Genomic DNA, 18,475 nt, shown 5'->3' with positions numbered 1-18,475 from the left:
GCTCTGTGCTTTTGCTATTCAATCGTCTCCATCGGTATTTACTGATGCCCAAGTTTGATAAATAAGTAAATAAATAAAAAACTGCACTACCAGCACGTCTATTCTTAGTTTATAGTACAGGGCGATGGCATAGCAGAGGAGATTAACAATCTCCCATTGCTGCAGCACGGTAAGTCCATTCAAGCAGCCTCTTTGGGACCCTCCTGTTGCCTTTCTGGCCACATCTGTCTGTCAGCACTGTGGGAACGTTAATTTGGATATCAGGCTGTGTGGATCTGGATCCTTTCCAAAGCATGTGCTCCCCAGCTTGCATCAATTTAAATATTTCAGTTGGAAAGAAGAATTTGCATCTATGGCTGAAATAGTTAAATAGTTACAAAGACCTGGCGTAACAAACCTTGGGCAGACGTGTTCGACTCTGCGAAGCAACTACTGCCTTTGCTGTGAGTCACATCTGTTGTTGCTTGTTGTTGCAGTCTGACTGACAAGTCCCATTGTACTAGTACCGTATCTGCTGAAAATTTATTTAAATAACAGTTGTAGCGTATTACTAAATTTAGGTATCAGGGTGTTGATGTACAAGGAGCTATCCCACAAAGAAAGGGATATGGTTAATAATTTCTGTATCGGTTTATCCATGCGCAAGTGTCTGCATCTCTATACGCATAAGCTATTTCAGTAAGTAATGATAACCTTAATGGATAGATTAATCCTGAACACCTCAGGAGTGGATTTTTGTCAGTAGAAATGCATGGATGTGAGGACTGGGGGGTTTTTTAGCTTTGAGATTTTATGTTATACTTAATATTAAAGTTCCATTTTTAGAATCTCTTATTGATTACTAACTTACAGATTGGATAAAATATGTTGTAAACACTAAATGGCATGAATGGCAGCAAATGGTCTCTAGCACTTTACGTGTTTACAAAAGGGTTAGAAACTCTTGCTAAGCAGAGTCTTGAACAGACGGGGCAGACACGGTAGGTTAAGGAAAATTATTAACTTAAATAAAAAGTCAGTGTTTTTTACGCTGTCCTTTTTCTGTCTCCCAGAAAAAATCTGAGTGATTTTCTCGCTGAACTGATTTGTGGTTAGCACTACCTTAGGTAACTTATTAGGCCTTCTCAACATAGTAGTTAGACAAGTTTAACTTTAAAGCAGACTAAAATCTATTCTGAACGCACTGATTTGTCTTTAGGTTACAGCACTGTCCAACTGGCTTAAGCTAAACAAGCAAACTGTTCTGAAGTAAGTTGATAGGCCTTCCTAGTTAAATGTTTAACTGAATCAGTTTAAAATTACATTACCTTGGAACAGCTCCTTAGAACAGCTAAACCCTCTCATTTTTTATAAAAATGCAGTGAAATCAATACATCCCTTCATTAGCTGATACAAAGAACACACCCTCCCCCCCGCCAAAAAAAAAAAAAAAAAAAAAAAAAGAAGGGAAAAAGTTAACTGCAGACCAGGTAGTGAGGATAACTCTTCAGGCACCATGACCACACAAAACATTAACGAAGATAAACCCATTTCTAAACAGTTTAGATAAATAGCTACAACTTTTGGGCCAACAGAACTTCCTCTACCTGTAGTTTAAAAAATTGCTTCAAATCCTTCTTTTCATCGTCTTTAAAGAGAGAGAAAAGAAATATTCCCTGTCAACATGATACCTGTGCAGTGACATGGGTAGATCAATGTCTGTCGTTAATGGGGAGAAGACGATCTTAGAGAAGCACGGAGTTTCATGTAATTGGGGCAGGGGAAGAAGCTGTTTCAGATATATAGCAGAATTCTGCAAGTTAGCTTTTAAAAATATAATTGTTTTTGTTCAACACACTTAGAATTTCCTTATTATATAAAATAATCGCAGTGTATGTAAGTCCCTGTGGCCTAGCTAAGGATTTACAGTGCACCCAAATCAACAGGTGCAGTTTGTAGGGCTCATTTTAGAATTACCACTGGCTCTTGGCATGGCTGAATTCCCAGAGTTGTGTTTTCTATGGTATCTCTAAGTGAAGTCTGAAGGAGCCAGATGACTTCTCAGGCCCTATAAAGGCTTTTTTTATGGAGACTTGGAGCGTATTTATGTGCCGCATGCCCCCCCACAGCCTATTAAAAGAAAGAATTTAGTACAGGTTTCCATTCTTATCTTAATACTCACATTTGTTTTGCAGATCACCTTTAAAAAGGCTGTAAATGTACTATAGGGCTCAATTCCCGGTATGAGCCTAAACCCTGCAGCAGGTTTCAAGACATTGGCTGTTACGTACAGAGCTGTGTATTAACTCTGCAGGGCAGACGTTTGTTTTACAAGTCCCTGAAGCCTAAGGAGAAGTCATTCCTCACAAAAGAGCTGGTATTGAAATGCAGTGTGGGTCAAATCCTTCTCGGTATAAATGAGTGTCTGTCCCCTGTTGTTTTAAAACCAAATAGACAAAGCTTGGAGCACTGCTTTAATCCGGTTGGATTGGGCCAGATTTTCACTGCTGAGTCCTGTCATATCAGCGTAACGGTATTCAGATGATTACTGTATTTACCTAGACTAACACAGCATGCTTTACATGTGCAGGCTGAATATTAATTGTACATTTCTTACCTCTAAACCCATTTCCATTGCCACTAGAGCAGGCAGGAGAAGGAGACCCTTGGGGTCTGATGACAGGAGCAAAGGCACTCTTCTGTTTGACAGCAGGAAAGACGGAAGAGGAGAATGGAAGGATGGAAGAAGTGCTGGAGGAGCCAACTGTTGGACTTGAAGACATTACTGCAAAAGAAAAAAGTGAATCCTCATCAGAAATGCAATTATAGAAGTTTGGTAAAACTGTTTAAAATGTCTGCCTCCTGATTACTCACCATCTTAAAAAAGATCTCATTCTCACATTGACTTGGCTGTTTACAGTAAGTCTAAAGTAGAGAGGTAGTTATATTGAAGAGTTCAGAAAAGAGAGTGCTTAATTCTTTTAAAATGAAGGGTGAGGATATCAGAAAATGGTAAGTCATCAAGGGGGAGGAGAGAGTCAATATGAACAAACAGTAGACAGTAATGGCCTGTCCACTTACAGTCTGTGCTTTGGAAAGTGGGAAGGCCAGTAACTCCTGTGCCCCTCCCAGCTTTTTAAAAATGAAGATTTCCTTGGTTGGAGTTGAGAGGGGATGTTTTAAGCTGTTCCTTAGATTTGAATCTAAACTGGCTTCTTTTTTAAAGAAGTCTCTTGCAAGAAAAAGTCCCGTTATATGTCCAATAGCTTGTTAAGCAACTGTTTGCTTTCTTTGCAGAAAAATATCAGCTATTTCTCAGCAAAACAAGGAACAAATAACCATATTTCATGGGGGTTCAAGGGAACCCCCAAGTCTCATGGAAGTATTAGTTTGAAATCAGAATAGCAATATGCTGCAGACCCGGTCCTTTCCTTATTGAAGTCAATGGCAAAGCTCCAGAATAGGGGAAGTATCAAAAGTACCCAAACATCCTTTGAGTTGCACCTTAGCCTTAAATTACAGCTCAAACTGTGAGGATATTGTTTAGCAGGTTTCAGACCAGCAAGGAGCCTTCATCATCACTGCAAAGTGGGTCAGTCCTTATGCAGATGACGTGAATGTAAATAAAATCAAATAATATTTTGCAGGATACCAGGTGTTTTCTGGAAAGGCATGATTCTGACATTATTGGGAGCTATACGCTCCGTAAACTACCGTGTAGGTAAATAATCAAATAATTAGTCAATAAGTAAATAGCTGTTTAACTCTTCATCCTCTCAGATATATATATATTACACACACACTCTTGCCAGAGGGAAATCTAGGCATGAAAGGAAGAGTGACTTGCTCATAGTAATTATTAATGCAGGTCATACACATAAAAATTATTTTACAGTGCCTTTTAGGTAGGATTCGGAGTAGTCTCTATGCTAAAAGTGATGGCTACTTGCTTAATCATCTAAAGTTGTAAATTGTACCTAATTTCTCATTGTGGCCTTTGCCACTTAGGAATCTGTACAAGGATAAAAAATGAAGGAAGCACAAGTAGGATTCAATATTCCTCTGTTCTTCCTGAAAAATGGGAACATTTTCTAGTTCATACTAAAAAATACCAGAACACAAATCAGAACCTTTTACAAAAATCTCTACTAAATCTTGAGAACTTCTCTTGAAAGACATCACTAGTTGCATTTTTTTGATGTGGTAAATTAAATTAAGCAGGAGCAAGAATCAAATATAAAAGAAGCAAAGCACATACATCCATAGGGGGATCCTGTTGGAGAGCCGTTGATGAATCCAGGTGAGCCTGGAACGCCCAGGTTTGACATGGGGACGTTGCTGTAGCCATTCATACTATTGCTGGAAGTGCTGTAATTGGACTGTTGAGGGGTGGAACTGGATGAGTAACCTCGGGGTGAGATGCTGCTTGTATTACGAATGTAACCTAAAAAAACCACATTTCAAAGCATGTCAATGGTTTTGGCTTAAAACTTTCTCCTGTATATTCCCTGCTTAAATAAATTACTTATTTAAATCCAGATTAATTAAAACTTTTAAACAAGTACCATTAAATTCAGTGGGGTTTATGCACGTGCTTTCAAGTTAAGGAATATTAAGTTTTAAAACAATGTGAGAAACTAACTGTTTGAAGTGAACTGATGTGTATTTTTCTAATCAGATTTGATTTGATAAAAGTTGAAATTTGTTCTAAGACCTGGAAAAAAGGTATGTGCTCATCTTTTTCTGAGGTAGAATTTATAATACATGTGGGATTTTCTACGTTTTTAGGGGGGAGGTTATACTTTTCAAATTATTGATGAATTACAAGTAAAGCAAGTGTATTACTAAGGGGAAATTATAACCCATATATAGTTTGCAGCTTGACTTTGAAGATACTCTACTTGGGGCGAAGAATAAACTGGATAAGTAAAAATCATATTTTGTCTTAAAAAAAAAAATCACAAATGTTTGAGAACCAAAATTTAGCCTCTTTTTTCTCCAAAAAGAGACCTGAAGAACACTATAGTTATCAGCATTAAAGTACAAGGCTATTATTACAGCTGCAAAAGGATTTTCCACAGAAAAGCTTTCATTAGAAAGATGTGATCCAATAGCTACTTTAAAAGTGGTTACCATTTAGCTATCAAGTCAGGTTATTTCTGCCCATTTATATTATGAAGTGCTAATTCAGGGCTGGTAAGACCTTATTAAAAAAAACTAGGAAAAATTACCTACATGATGACTTTTGACATGGCATATGTAATATTAACTTCATATGACACGGTTTTACTGCCTTAGAGTGTTAAACACAGCTATTCATGCAGTCAACCACAGACTGTACGTTACTGGAATCGAGTGCTAAAAATCAAAATATTCAAGAGTCAGAAAATGCCCAAAGTTGATGTTGCTCCCATGATGTATTACCGTTAATAAGTCATTTTATGGCATGTTTTTGTGAGAATCAATAATATATCTAGAGTAAATGTAATACATACAACATGTGCAAGTTGGTAAAATTAACACTGAAGAAGAAGCCTTAAAAAAAAAAAAAAAAGAAGAAGAAAATGCCCCACCTCTTTAACTGTGAGAGGTTTTTTTCAGTTGCTATCCTTGTCTTTTATGAAAACAGAAATATAACCAGAAAAAAAAAAAAAAGAGATTGAGGGGAGCAGGGAGAGAATTCAGGGTTAAGTTGGTATCAAAAAATACTCAAAAATTATTTCAGCCATAGCTAATCTGGTGACTGGAACCTGGTGCAGACATAGTATCACCCAAAATGGCAGCACACATCCATTTCTAATGCTGACAGTTTCAAGCCATTTTTCTATTCATAAGCTGAGCAGGTAGAGAAGTTGAGAAACTACTATGGGAGCAACCGTGATTCAATTTTTCGTTGTTTAAATTAACACTAGACTACTTGCACTGCTTACCTTGGTTGTTTCCCTGTGTTGACTCTGAAATGCTGACTCCTAACTGGCTACCATAGGAGTTAATTCCCATCATACTGCTGTGAGCAGGAGAGCTAGACAGTGCAGGGATCTGTGCGGGATTCCTTGGTACACTGTAGAGAGCTTCTGCGATGTCTGCAGCTCGTTTCAGAATGATGTCCTGCAGAATGAAAGGGACAAGTTCAGAAATGTGCGTGAAGACGTTTTCTAGTGTTTATTACTAAACCTGAATGTATACCACTCCCCTGTTGAGAGTAGTCATTCTGACCTGGTTGTTATGTGGCGTTCCATACAGTGCTTCAACTAGGTCAGCAGCTCGTTTCAACAGCATTTCCTGGAGGATGAGCACATGCATAAAATTGACTTTTTAACAGAAAAGGATTTGGGTGCAAATAAAACCATGGGCTAGCATTTTCTGAAGTGACTAGTGTTTGTGTGTGGTCATTCTGAAAACGGGGTCCCTTAAAGAGCTGTTATTTGCCACTTATCTGAAAAAATGCACCACTTACAGAAGCTCAAAATAGACGTGCAAAATCATCAGTCACTTTGGAAAGCGTTGGCGTGCGTGCGATAGAAACGTCAGCCGGCACGGGCTGCGTTGGGTGCCCAGTGCTCCATCTTTATCTTGGAGCTCTCCATAGTCCTGAAGCTGCTTCAGGCACACCGGCTTCCCAAATCCAGGCCATTTTCAGACATACCCAGTTTACCCAGGAACTCCGTTCCCTACTGCATTTCAATATATTCTTTTGCATAGACACATAAAAATCTGATTAATCTCCGTGTCCATTTATTTTTTCTCAATAACAGTAACCAAACCAATAAAACACTTTAGCTATCTTATGTTACCTCTGGTTACAGAAAAAAAATGACACGGTATACTGTCTGAATACAATAGTCTCTCACCATGCAAACGTGCGAATAGGTCCTTTTGGTACTGCACTAAAATCTAGGAACACAGTCATTAATGCCACTCTCATTGTGCCAGGTGCCACGTCAACATAGTATGCAGTATTACAGACACATAAAATCCTGAGTTGTTTCAACACATGCATACTGCAGTTGTTGCTACAGAAAAAGTTGAGCTTTAAGTGTTTTTTACTAAAAGACTCCCTTAAGATTGGACCTCTGCAATAAACCTTTTATGTCTATCATGTATCATTTAGGCTCAGAGATTTGCCAACATGGATAAATGCAAAGGACCATGAATATGAACTGGGAAGATATCTGCACTGGACTCTCATTTTAGCAGCAAAAGAAAGACATTCACAGTGTTTGAGCTCTAACAGATAAAAATTAGTGGTATCTGTGGGTTCTACATGATCAAATTCTTATTTGGACCTACAACTAATCAGTGAACTTACGTTCAGATGTAATTGTTATTTAAGATACAACTTTTGTCTCTTTTGTGAGTTAGAATTGAAAGAACATATTTAGCAGGCTCAGTGAATGCTTAAAAATATTTTACCTTAGCTAGTCTTTCAGGGTCACCAGGATGTCTTGGGATGACCTTTTGCAGTCTTTGGAAACCATAATCTATGGTAGGTTCATTTAAAGCTGAAAAGAAAACAGAAAAAAAACCCCACGTTATATGAGTATGTATCTTTGTATGACTCTTTCTTTTTTTAAGTTCATTATCTAAAAAAGATGGATTTCACAGCTTTGCCATAGAAAACCTCTCTTTGCCTGGGTTCCTAGAAGGTGCACATTGCCTTCTGCTCAGGCGAGCCCTGATCACTGTGCGTAAGACAGGCGGAGTAGTAAGCTAAGCTTTACAAGATCTTCTGCATGAGGATCCCTAATCTCTTTTCAAAGGTAACACTTACTCTACTGCTAAGAAAGCTGGGACACACAAGCTGTTAATGTTGGACCGTGTTATACAGACCAGGTCCCCAGACTCCCGGTACCCCAGCTCCACCCGTTTAATTGTACAGATGTTTCTGCCATTATCTGTATAATGAACTGCGTGGTGCTCCTGGACAATCCCTCAGTGTGTCTGTAATTTGTTAAATAAAGAATTAGTGATATCTTTCTGCTTACAGCTAAGCCTTGAAAGAATCCTGTGCGTTCACGCGTGCGCACACACCCTACGCCTGCTCATTCTGGTGGGCACAGCTGAACTGAATGGACATCCTCGTTTTATGCCAGTACTCCACAAAATGCATTCAGAGGCAGATATGTTGAAGCGAATGACAAAATTTATGTGAATGCTGCATGCTATTTGCAAAACTTCTGACTTAAAGAAGTATTCCAAAGGGTTACACTAGTGAGTTTGGCTTGCTCAATAAGGGAACAAAAATCCCATGACTTCTGCACTTAAAACTGCTCTGGTTTCCAAGGCTGACTTCTCACCATCTATCAAAGGCTGAGTGAATAATTTGAAAGATACAGCGGGGAAGCACTGTCACAAAATACTCCTTTAAGGATGAATGTATTTACTCTGGACAAAACTGACAATGGCGGCAATATAGCAAGTTATGGTACGATCGCGAATTAGAACAGGTCTGCTACTATGTTCATTACACAGTCAGAAATCAAGAGTACCGTATTTGCTCATCTAATAAACACATTACATGCGCCCCCCAACACTTTGCCATCACAAACTAGGGCACAGCTATTCATTAGACACGTTAACTTCTTCAGTTGTGTATGGCTATTATGCATACATAGCCACTTCACTGTAATGATGTTAATCTCTAGTGGATAAACTAAGATATTTTGACCCAGATCCTCATTTAGTAATAGCTGGTAGAGCCCTACTGGCAACGCTGATGAATTCATAAAACTTCAGACACTTTAATACTCTCTACTATGAAATCGTGGCAATAATAATCTGATTTCTGATTATTCAAAATTAAACTCCAAATTAATACAGAAACCAAAAGTCAGTTCTGTAGCATTCTGCATACTCGTAGGCTTTGACTGCCTCTAATACATTAGGATTACTGGTGTTTACTAACACAGTTACAGGTATGGTTTTTTAGAAGTTCCTTGTACTTCAGAATGTGCATTATCATTCAAACGACACATTCACGCTGAGAACCTTGCTAAGAATTCCATGATGCATTTAATAAGTAACATATGTAAGGCCTTTAGCACTATCCTCATTCAGTGCTAGCTTCTTCTATCCTCTTGTACCATTTGTGGTTCTTTTTAAAACAAAAATTTTTTTTAAATAACTGGTGACATCAGCACAGCTGAAACCCCCTGATTGCAAGAGACGCTGATGGCACGCACTGAATCTTCCAAAATATACTCAGCACCTTACAGGATAACCGTCTCAGACACCAGAAGAATGAAACTATCAAGTGAGACAGACTATTATACTGATCCAGATTCTCTGTTTATCTGTGTCCATCTTTGGTATAACAACATGAAGGTAAAAGGTCATATTCCCCACTGAGATACATTTTATATTTACTTTTTATTAAATAATTATGGCATGGCATGAAGTTTAAATATTGCAGGAGATAATCAAGTGGGAATTGAGTAGAGGAAACCCAGACCTGAGAATTTAGTCTTGGCTATACTTAGAATGTCTTTGCTCTCCACTGGGAGCCATTCTGGTTTGCTTAAGGAGTTTAATAATACACATTTCAACTGCCACAGAATCTACATCCCATTTGGGAAGAGGTTTTTTTTGGGGGGGTGGGGTTTTTTGCCAATAATCCTGAGAATTACAGGCCAGTTCTCTCAAGAGCCTGTACATCATTATGTGCCATTTCTCTTCTTGATTACAAGTCTAATCAGTTACGTTATATATATTAAGCTAAGCAAAAGCAATGTAAAATATATAGGAATTTAAACATGTATGTATACATAGTTCACTAAAAATAGCTAATGGGAATATAGAAAATGCTAATTCAGGAAGAAGAAACTGGCTATTATTCAACAAACATTTTTCCAATGGATTGACATGGACATTTTCATTCTGATAGATAAATAGCAGCAAATAATTTCTCAACAATGTTGAATTGTTCTAAGAACTCAGCCATTTTGAATCAATGTATACATTATGTCTTTCAGCACAAAAGGTTTTCTGTACAGCTGGCAACAAAATTGCCTACTACTAGTTTTACTCATTAGTGAAACAAAAATATCTCTGTCACGAAATCCTGTTAAAAACCAACATCCAACATTCGTAGAAGTAAATGGTACCTTTCCCACTGAAGGGCAAGATGTAGAACCCACCAGCAAGTTTAAACAGCTTCACCCCAACACCACTTCCACTGAGAAAAGAGCTACTGGATCAGTAGTGATTTATCTATGTGTTACATAGAAATATGTCAAAATTCTATCCAAATGCTTTTGGGTTCACGGGTTCAGAGACCAAAAAGGGGTCTGACACAGAAGCAGGCTGCTCATTATTCCCTACAAATCAGATCTCTGAAATGAAACCCCCAAGAAAACTGATTCAGGTACAGCAAAATCCCTTTGGTAACTCTCAACTCCAGTGTTTGAGGCACAAGGTGCCTCTCGAATTTCCCAGAGCATAGTTTAAAAAAATCATGCATGGCATAACATATACAAAAAAAGAGCAACCATCTAGTGAATAAACTGAATTGTCGGTTAGTCTATAAACTTCACTCTAGCGTAACTGTTTTAACAACAGAATTGTTACAGTCAGCAGTAGGGAGAGGTCTAAATGCCCCACAGCCTACCTGACTTTATTTATGACAAGGCTCAAATAGAGTACGGTGCAGTGCTGTTTCTTTTATATATTGTTCCTTACCCTCCAAAATCCATGCTTTCATTTTAAATACAAGTCTCCAGCTATTATAACTCACTGGAACAGAAGAAAAAAAAAATGCTCACCCTTGAGCAACTGATGCCACGACATCTGTCTGCATTTGCAAAACCTGAAACAACAGCTCAGTCCAATTCACCTCAATGGGGACTAACTCAGATACCGAATGATAACAGTGCTGACATTTAAAGTATTAATTATTTCACCGCACATCAAAGCACATAAGACTGTTGAAGGAAGATGATGTTATGAAGATCTGCACAATTTACCATGAGTGACAGCTCATTCTGATATTGCCAGCGTACGCCCTGGGAGATGCGCACTCTTCCTCTCCGACAATCACAAAAGGGATTCAAGGACCTTAGCAAAGTTTTGCCGCTCATCTTTGCTTTACTCCATGAAGCAGACCGAAGGGCAGCAAGTCCTCTGTTTGCAAAGTATGGATGAGAAGAAACGAAGTATGCATACCTCTGGAAATATCCTGAACCCAGAAAACAGCCAGAGGGACTGTAGTATTTGCAGTGTGGTGCCTCACCTTCTTGAAGATGTTAACATAGAGAAAAAGGCACCAGGGGCCTTGAAGGCTTGAGTTCCAACTCTGCATAGTGACTACCTTCACTCAAGCCGACAGTAAAGAGAGGCTTGGTATTCACCCTACAGAACAAAACATTTCCATGTTGCTGGCCACAGAAGCTCACTTGCTGTAATCATGCTAATCCTGGGCTTGGGAGGTACATACGTACTGGTCAGCGTACTCTGAGGGGTACACCGTGGTCTGGAGTTGGGAGGATGCTGCTAGAAGTGTACTGCCAGCGCTCCTGTCTTGTATTTGCTGTGTTGGTAACAGCTGTTCCAAACACCCTGCTCCCAACACAGCATTGCCTCCTATTGCATGTGTCTTTCATAGGCTAAAGCAGGGGTAGGAGCTGTTCTCTGCAAATGCTTTCTGTCACATCAGTTGTGTTCGGGCCAAGTGAACTCGCTCTTCCAATTTGTAGAGCTCACTGCATCCTTGTAAGTGTTGTTTCCCAGAAGCAGATAACAAGCCGTTCTCAAATCTGCTTACAAGCTTTAGCAAACCAGTACCCTCCTATCCTTGGTACCTGGCATAGAGACTGATACAGTACAACCTGGGAGTCCAACATATCCTACAGATTATTTTATATTGCATTGCTCTGACAAGTTAACCCCTGGAGGATTTCTTCTCAGCAAGGAAAATTATGTTCAAAATCTCCCTGATATACACATTTCCAGGTTAGCATCTCTATGACAAAGTAAATGCAGAGCTGTGATCAAACTTAAGATATGAAAGCCTACAAGACATATCCTCAGCTGGCGTAAACTGATGTAAGCGTGATTAAAGTCAAGGGAACTATAATGGAACTACTTACAGAGGCAGAGAATTTGAATTTGTGTAGTATTAAAAGCAGAATATGAGGCTACTGCTAGATTAGCAGCAGAGAACAAATGTCGTCTTATTCTAGGAACAGCTGACGAAAGAAAGGTAATTCAGAACATGGAGATGTATGTGTAACCTGTATTCTCACCAGATTAAGGTTCACACAGAGACTCAATGTTTAGTTGCGGTGATTTAAAAACAGACTTTTTATCTCTCGCTTTAAGTATATACTTAACTACTGAAGTATGTAAGTTGGTTCAGCAACTGCCATTAACATATAACAAGCCATTTCTCTAGACTTTTGCTACACTCTGCAGTGCACCGTTAGATGTCCATAGAATCCTGTTGGCTTCGCTCTTATAAAAGTTTTCCATCTGGGAACCTTATGGAAAAGTCCACACATCACATTTCGGCGATGAGAGGAATTTGAGGGCTGAGTTGCAGCACCCTGAATGATAGCACTTAAGACTGGAAATGCTGACAGAACCATAACTACAGCAATGCTAGCACAGCACACTTTGCAAGGAGCCTATTATAAATACACATTACAGGACGCATATGAGCTCCCGTAACAGCTCCACTGTGGCATTTAGATTTACCCTTGAAATTTATATCTAATTTTTATATTCATCTTTTCAACAGTTTATCATTTTCTTCTTCAAACAACCTGTCTTATTGTGACTCTTTAAAAAAAAAAGAAAAAATCTCAAGTATAATCAGGTCAAACATTAATATTTGATTGTATATTAAATATTGAGGGCATAGGCAGATAGAGGCAATACTAACTAAGATCATTGTTTTTCTGTTTCCGTGTTTTAGAAGAGTATTGGTGTTCTGGTGACTCAAGGATATGACCAGAACCCGAGAGATCTATTTCCCTGCCTATCTTCAGCTTTCCTGTATAACCAGAGGCAAGTGGTTAATGTTTCTTCATCCTTCCGTGGCAATGTCTCGTGTATAAAACGGAAGCACGTGTCTCTCTGTAACTGGTTGCCCATGTCTGATGCAGTGAGGCCCTGATGAACCCTCTGAGGTCTGGTTTTATATGAATAATTATTCTTGTTATACCTGTGAAGTACCTATAGCCAGCTACTCAGTATTTTTCAGATGACTTGACCCTTCGTGCTTTTCATCTGAGGTTATATCTCAGCACTTAATAATTATGAAGGACTTAATACAACATGACCTTGATAGTACCGGGGCTGCTAGTTGTTGCTGCTGTTACTAGTTCTGACAGAACTACATCTTCCCATGCCTTTAGTTTGCAGGATTTCACACTTTTCAGTCTCCTGGGCTTGATGTTAATGTCTCTGCATTTCTTAGGATTTTGCCAAGCGCAAGCTGAATGTAGAGGGAAGGTATTTAGAGGAGAAATTCTCATTTATAGAGGCAACTACAATTCAGGAGGGAAGTGGTCTTATTTGTGTCTCCAAGCCTACTGCATTCTCTGATATGTTATCTACAAACTGTGACATTTCAGAGGAATATATTGCAATATAAAGTACTAAAAGTATCAAGAAAATAATAAACGTCAATAATCATGAAAAAAACCCCAGATTTTCGTTATGATGCAGAGGACTACCTTAGCAAGAATTATAAAATCTATTGAACTTCCCTTTTCAGTATTTTATATGGTGTTTGTCTTCTACACTCTACCCAACAAATAGCTACACTTCTGTGCGTCTACTGAATCTATTTTAGAGTCCTATGGATACAGACACGCATTCTGTGGGCAGTGGCACTTAAACAACCTGGTTTCCTGAGGCTGTTTTCTGGTAGCTTCTCTGCTGTCTAATAACGTGGTTGAGCTCTTCACCCTTTCTTTCAGTGGAGGATTAATTCAGATCTCTTTTACCATTTTCCATTTTCACAAAAACGTGCTGGAGCTGTGCATCTTTGATGCTCCTATCTAAATCTGATAGAAATTGGCCAAGAGGTTCAAAAGTCGTCGTGGAAGTTCTGAAGAAGACTTTCAGTCTGAAGAAGGACCTTGACTGCCTGAAAATGGCTTGCCTAGGTTAAAAATCAATGCATTTGTTCACAGCAGGATCACAGCAGTTTTCTGATATCACAGCCGTGGAAAGAAAAAAAAATGCCACCATGTTATTTTCATAGCTTAGAAGTTGTTTTTACTGCTATTAGCAGCAACAACCTGGGGGAATTGATTACACAGGTGAGCCTCTACCTAATAGCTGTGTTTATCATTTTGCCTGCCATGGTGGGAGAACTGCGGGTTCTTGAATAGACAGATTGAAAAGTTGTCTGTTCTACCCTCGCTCTAACAGCTCCGCATCTTCTGTGAAATGCTGTTTTGTAACATATGGCAGTAAGCACCCACTCCTCAGAGAATGCTAACAGATATCCCTATGCCAATAACAGCAGTAAACCAGGGATAGTATATTTAACTTTCCTCTCTTCTGCTGGCTCCTACATACATCTTCATGTCCTTTTTTGTGGAAGTACTCTAATTAACATGTCAAAGAACTGCACTGCAGTCTGACTCAAGTCCCCTCTAGATGGTACAAGTAAGTCTTGCACTTAAAACAGCTTTACAATAACAGTAATACTTTTTTTTTTCATAGAGGAATGCACATTTCTATTACACATCTCTGTATCACTGCATTCCCAAACCTCTTTCAGCACAGGTACCAAGAGCACACAGATGGTGGCCCTCAGTAATGCTTGTGTTGAAGACGCTATGAGAGCAAGGCCGCAAGACGCACAAAATGGCATAGAAGAACTCACATTTAAATCTGTAATAATAACTAAAGAAGTAACAGTCTCTCTTTCTCTGAAGATAAACGCATCAGGCCTAATGCAGCCCCTACAAGCCCTGTACCGCACAGGAATCAATGACACTGTTCCTTTGCTTAAGGAGTGCCAGACTCCGGTAAGTTAACCTGTCCCATCTCTTTAGAAACATGATTGTATTTGCATGCAGATTTGAATCGTTAACCTGTTTGATGGCTCTGCCAGTTCTCTCTCAGCAAAAGGAGATCGGTTTAACCTGCTCAGACATCAGATTCGTCCTTTCCCAGAGACCAGTGAATCAATGCACTGCCTTAGAAGAAAACGTATTCCAAAAGCTTTTGGCCAGATCCTGATCTCACAAGCCCAGGAATAATTCCAGAATGACTTTGCACTGCACTGGGGTTATGTTGGTGCAAAATTAGAAGAAAGTCCTAATCTCTTTGAGCTTGATTCAAAGTCAGTTTCAGTCAATGGATATCATTTCAGTATCTCCAATTAACTGTGGATCAGACCTCTATCATAACAAAAATAATCCTTTGTCAGTTAAGCTTATATTTCATTAGAGTACCTAGTATAATTGAAGACTTAATTCTTGCTGCAGGTTTCTAGGTTTGGCAGTTGTATGAATAAGTATCTTTCCACATACATAACTAAACACTAATTTAGCATGTGTACTAATAAAGGGTATATAAAACAGCATAAGACAGTAACAGGATCTTCACAAATCACTGGTTCTTTCTAAAGTTCTGAAGTGTCAGATTTTCATTCTAATTTTTCCACTTTTGGAAAAACTAATTCACTCAACAGGTGGTTAAGTTTTTACCTTAAAATTTTTAATAAAAAATTTCCTGGACCTTCATTATTACTTTTGAGTTAAATTATAATTTAAAATTTGACAATTATAATACACAAAGATTATTTCCAGAGGATTGTTGGTAGTAAGAGGCTTTAAAAATTAATTAAATCCTTCCATTTTGAGAAATCTGAGTGTGATTTGGTGGGAGCAAGTCATTCAACTTAAATAGAAATCTACCCGTTAGAACTCTGCACACCATTATTCTCCAGCCGTGCTTAATAGGTTTCAGAAACTTTAGCGTATACATCGTATGCCGTCATTGTTACTACCGGTACTGACAGTTCAATGAGGTGGTCATCTGGTCCCATCTGATTTTTTTTCTTTCAGATCTATAATGTTCTCCTGCTAGCAGAGGTGAATATAGAACACTAAATAAGTTGATAATCCATTTAAGAATGAAAAAACCCCAACAGATTTATTTTCCACTCAGCTCATTGGCTTCTCTCGATACAGGATTCTCTCCTTGTCCTCTGGGATTATCTTGAAAATGAAAGGTTACCCCCAGCAAGAGGGAAATGTAAAATAAATACTGTTATAAATAAAACATCTTCCACTATGTAGAACAATGCTATCATGTTCCTGTACACTCAATATATCTATAGGCAGACCCATATAACAACAGCATGAGCTCTAATCTGGAAAAAATATTAACACGTGTAGTAACAGTGCCTTAACATCTCTGCACAACAATGAAGCTATCTCCTTACATGTCCAAATGTCACAACTAGCAGAGTGGCCTTCAAACAGCAAGAGGCTAAATAAATAAAGCAAGCACGCAAGCAGAGAGTTGTCAATACTGATTACCAAAACAAAGAGGCTCTGAGCTCGAGCTCTTCTAGCGTAAATCGCAATCACCTACCTGTGTAAATAAACCTGCCTGGCGCGCCTTTGCAAAACTGTTTGGATTTGTATGATAATGTCACTTCAACCACTCCAGGAATGTGACGTGGAGGTGTCTGAACTCGAATGGCATGAGGCGTGATAAGCTAGGAAATAACAAAAGGAGAAGCATGATTATGACGCGGCTGTGTTATTCCCCCACGCTTTCACTTTTCACCCTCCAAACATGCGTTATGAGTAAATGCATTGCTTATTCCTATATAGGAGGCACTATAGATCAGGCGAGTGGTATGTCCGGTCTAGTTTCTTGGCTCCAGGAGAGGAAGACACATTTTAGGATAAACTGTCATCAGGAAAATTGTACTGCTTATGCCCATTGGTTAATTCCTGGCTTACTTCTGGACCCAGAGGGAATTCCTTCTCTTTCCCAAATGCCGACCCTTTCTTTCTTTCTTTACCTTCACCTGTCTCCAGACACCTAGACTTGTTCCATTCCATTCTGGATATTACTGAGCAGTTGGCCTCAATAATATCACATAGTAAGGAGTTCCACAGAGAAAACATGCTCCATGAATTTCCTTCACACAGGTTTATATGGCCCGCCTCACACACCACCATTTTTATACCATTAATGGAACAGGAATTAACACTGTTCCCCTTCTACTTTCCTCAGGACTGTTTCTTCCATTTAGCGATAGGGAGGCACCTCTACCTACCTCACTCCATACAAGCATGGTGCCAAATACAACTTGCAGCCCATCAAAGAAGTTGTCTCCAATAATGATCACCATTGCTCCTCCTGTAGTCCAGCCTTCACTTGGGCTGATTGCTTTGATGCATGGTGTGGCTAAACAGAGCAAAAAGGACATCAGAGCATCAGGTTATGTTCCCCCCCCCCCAGCTTTGAGACTATTTGCAATACGGGGTGTAAACCCTTGCAGCAGATGGGTGCGAGCAACTTCTGTGCACATTAAGCAGTACTAAGTCATATCGATGCAAACTGTCGCTTAGAGCAGCTTCACCTGTCCACTCCTGGGAGTTTCTGCAGCTTCACGACTGGCATGAATTCCCTAGCGCTGACAAAGGCCTAGGACAAGTCCCCTCCAGCCATTCACCCATGAAGGCTGCTTTACCATTCCACAAAGCCCAGTAAATAAATAAATAAATAAATAAATAAAAGCATGTTTTCTGCCTTGCTAGTGTTAATTACTTGCCTATTCATTACTGGCACTTAACATCGTGTCATTAAAGCCTAATAGGCCAACTGTAGTGGGTGTAAAAATGAAACGCTTAAATGATTGTGCAGAGGCTGTTTAAAAAAAACAAAAACCCTGCTCATTAACATATGATCACACAAAAGCTGAACCCTGTGGAAAGAGAGGTACATCAAGATTTATTAAGTTTATCAATGGGCAAAAAAGATATGGGAATATCAAATGTTTCCTCCAATTCCTATCAGGAGACAATTTCTAATAATTTTCTTGATTTTATAGAGTAAATTTTTTTTCTCCTCTCTTCCATATGTTCAAGGCCTCTGGACTATACATCCCATCAGGAACCCAATATGGTTTCCAGGCCATAACCAAAGTCAATCCATCACTCCATTCCCAATGTTGACAGGGTCAGAGGTGGAGGGGAACTTTGGCAGTGCTCCAAAAACATGAGACTCCTTTGAACAGCCAGTCAATCACATCCAATCAGTCAAGGAAAAACTGGATGGCTTCCTAGGCTAGGAATCCTGGGATTTTCCTTCTACCATTTCACTGCCCGCTGGGGGAGAATTAACACCACTCTGAATTCTTTACTGATTCAATCATTTTCTTCCAGTTCATTAATTCTTCTTTTAGGTTGATATAGGGCACAGTTAAGAAGTGGGGCAGCAAAACATTATAATGAAATAATATCCTTGCTTGTCTTTTCTACTAACATCACCAGCTCTTCTCACTTTCACTAGCTGC

The 18,475-nt window shown here is 39.1% G+C and overlaps 1 protein-coding gene across 1 annotated transcript in view; it reads right to left on the bottom strand.

Moving 5' to 3' along the window:
• The window catches only part of LOC309603047 (transcription factor COE2), a 144,506-nt gene that overhangs the window by 6,606 nt on the left and 119,425 nt on the right, over positions 1-18,475 (bottom strand). Inside the window, exons 9-15 of the mRNA XM_082337410.1 lie at positions 17,234-17,364; positions 16,537-16,663; positions 7,393-7,481; positions 6,196-6,261; positions 5,910-6,087; positions 4,238-4,423; positions 2,597-2,764 (exon numbers count right to left, since the gene is read on the bottom strand). Of these exons, the coding sequence (XP_082193536.1) occupies positions 2,597-2,764; positions 4,238-4,423; positions 5,910-6,087; positions 6,196-6,261; positions 7,393-7,481; positions 16,537-16,663; positions 17,234-17,364 (945 nt within the window). The remainder of the gene's footprint in view (positions 1-2,596; positions 2,765-4,237; positions 4,424-5,909; positions 6,088-6,195; positions 6,262-7,392; positions 7,482-16,536; positions 16,664-17,233; positions 17,365-18,475) is intronic.

Source organism: Platalea leucorodia (genome assembly GCF_965183815.1).
Source record: "Platalea leucorodia genome assembly, chromosome: Z".
Taxonomy (NCBI): domain Eukaryota; kingdom Metazoa; phylum Chordata; class Aves; order Pelecaniformes; family Threskiornithidae; genus Platalea; species Platalea leucorodia.
This window is presented reverse-complemented; position numbering and strand designations above follow the sequence as displayed.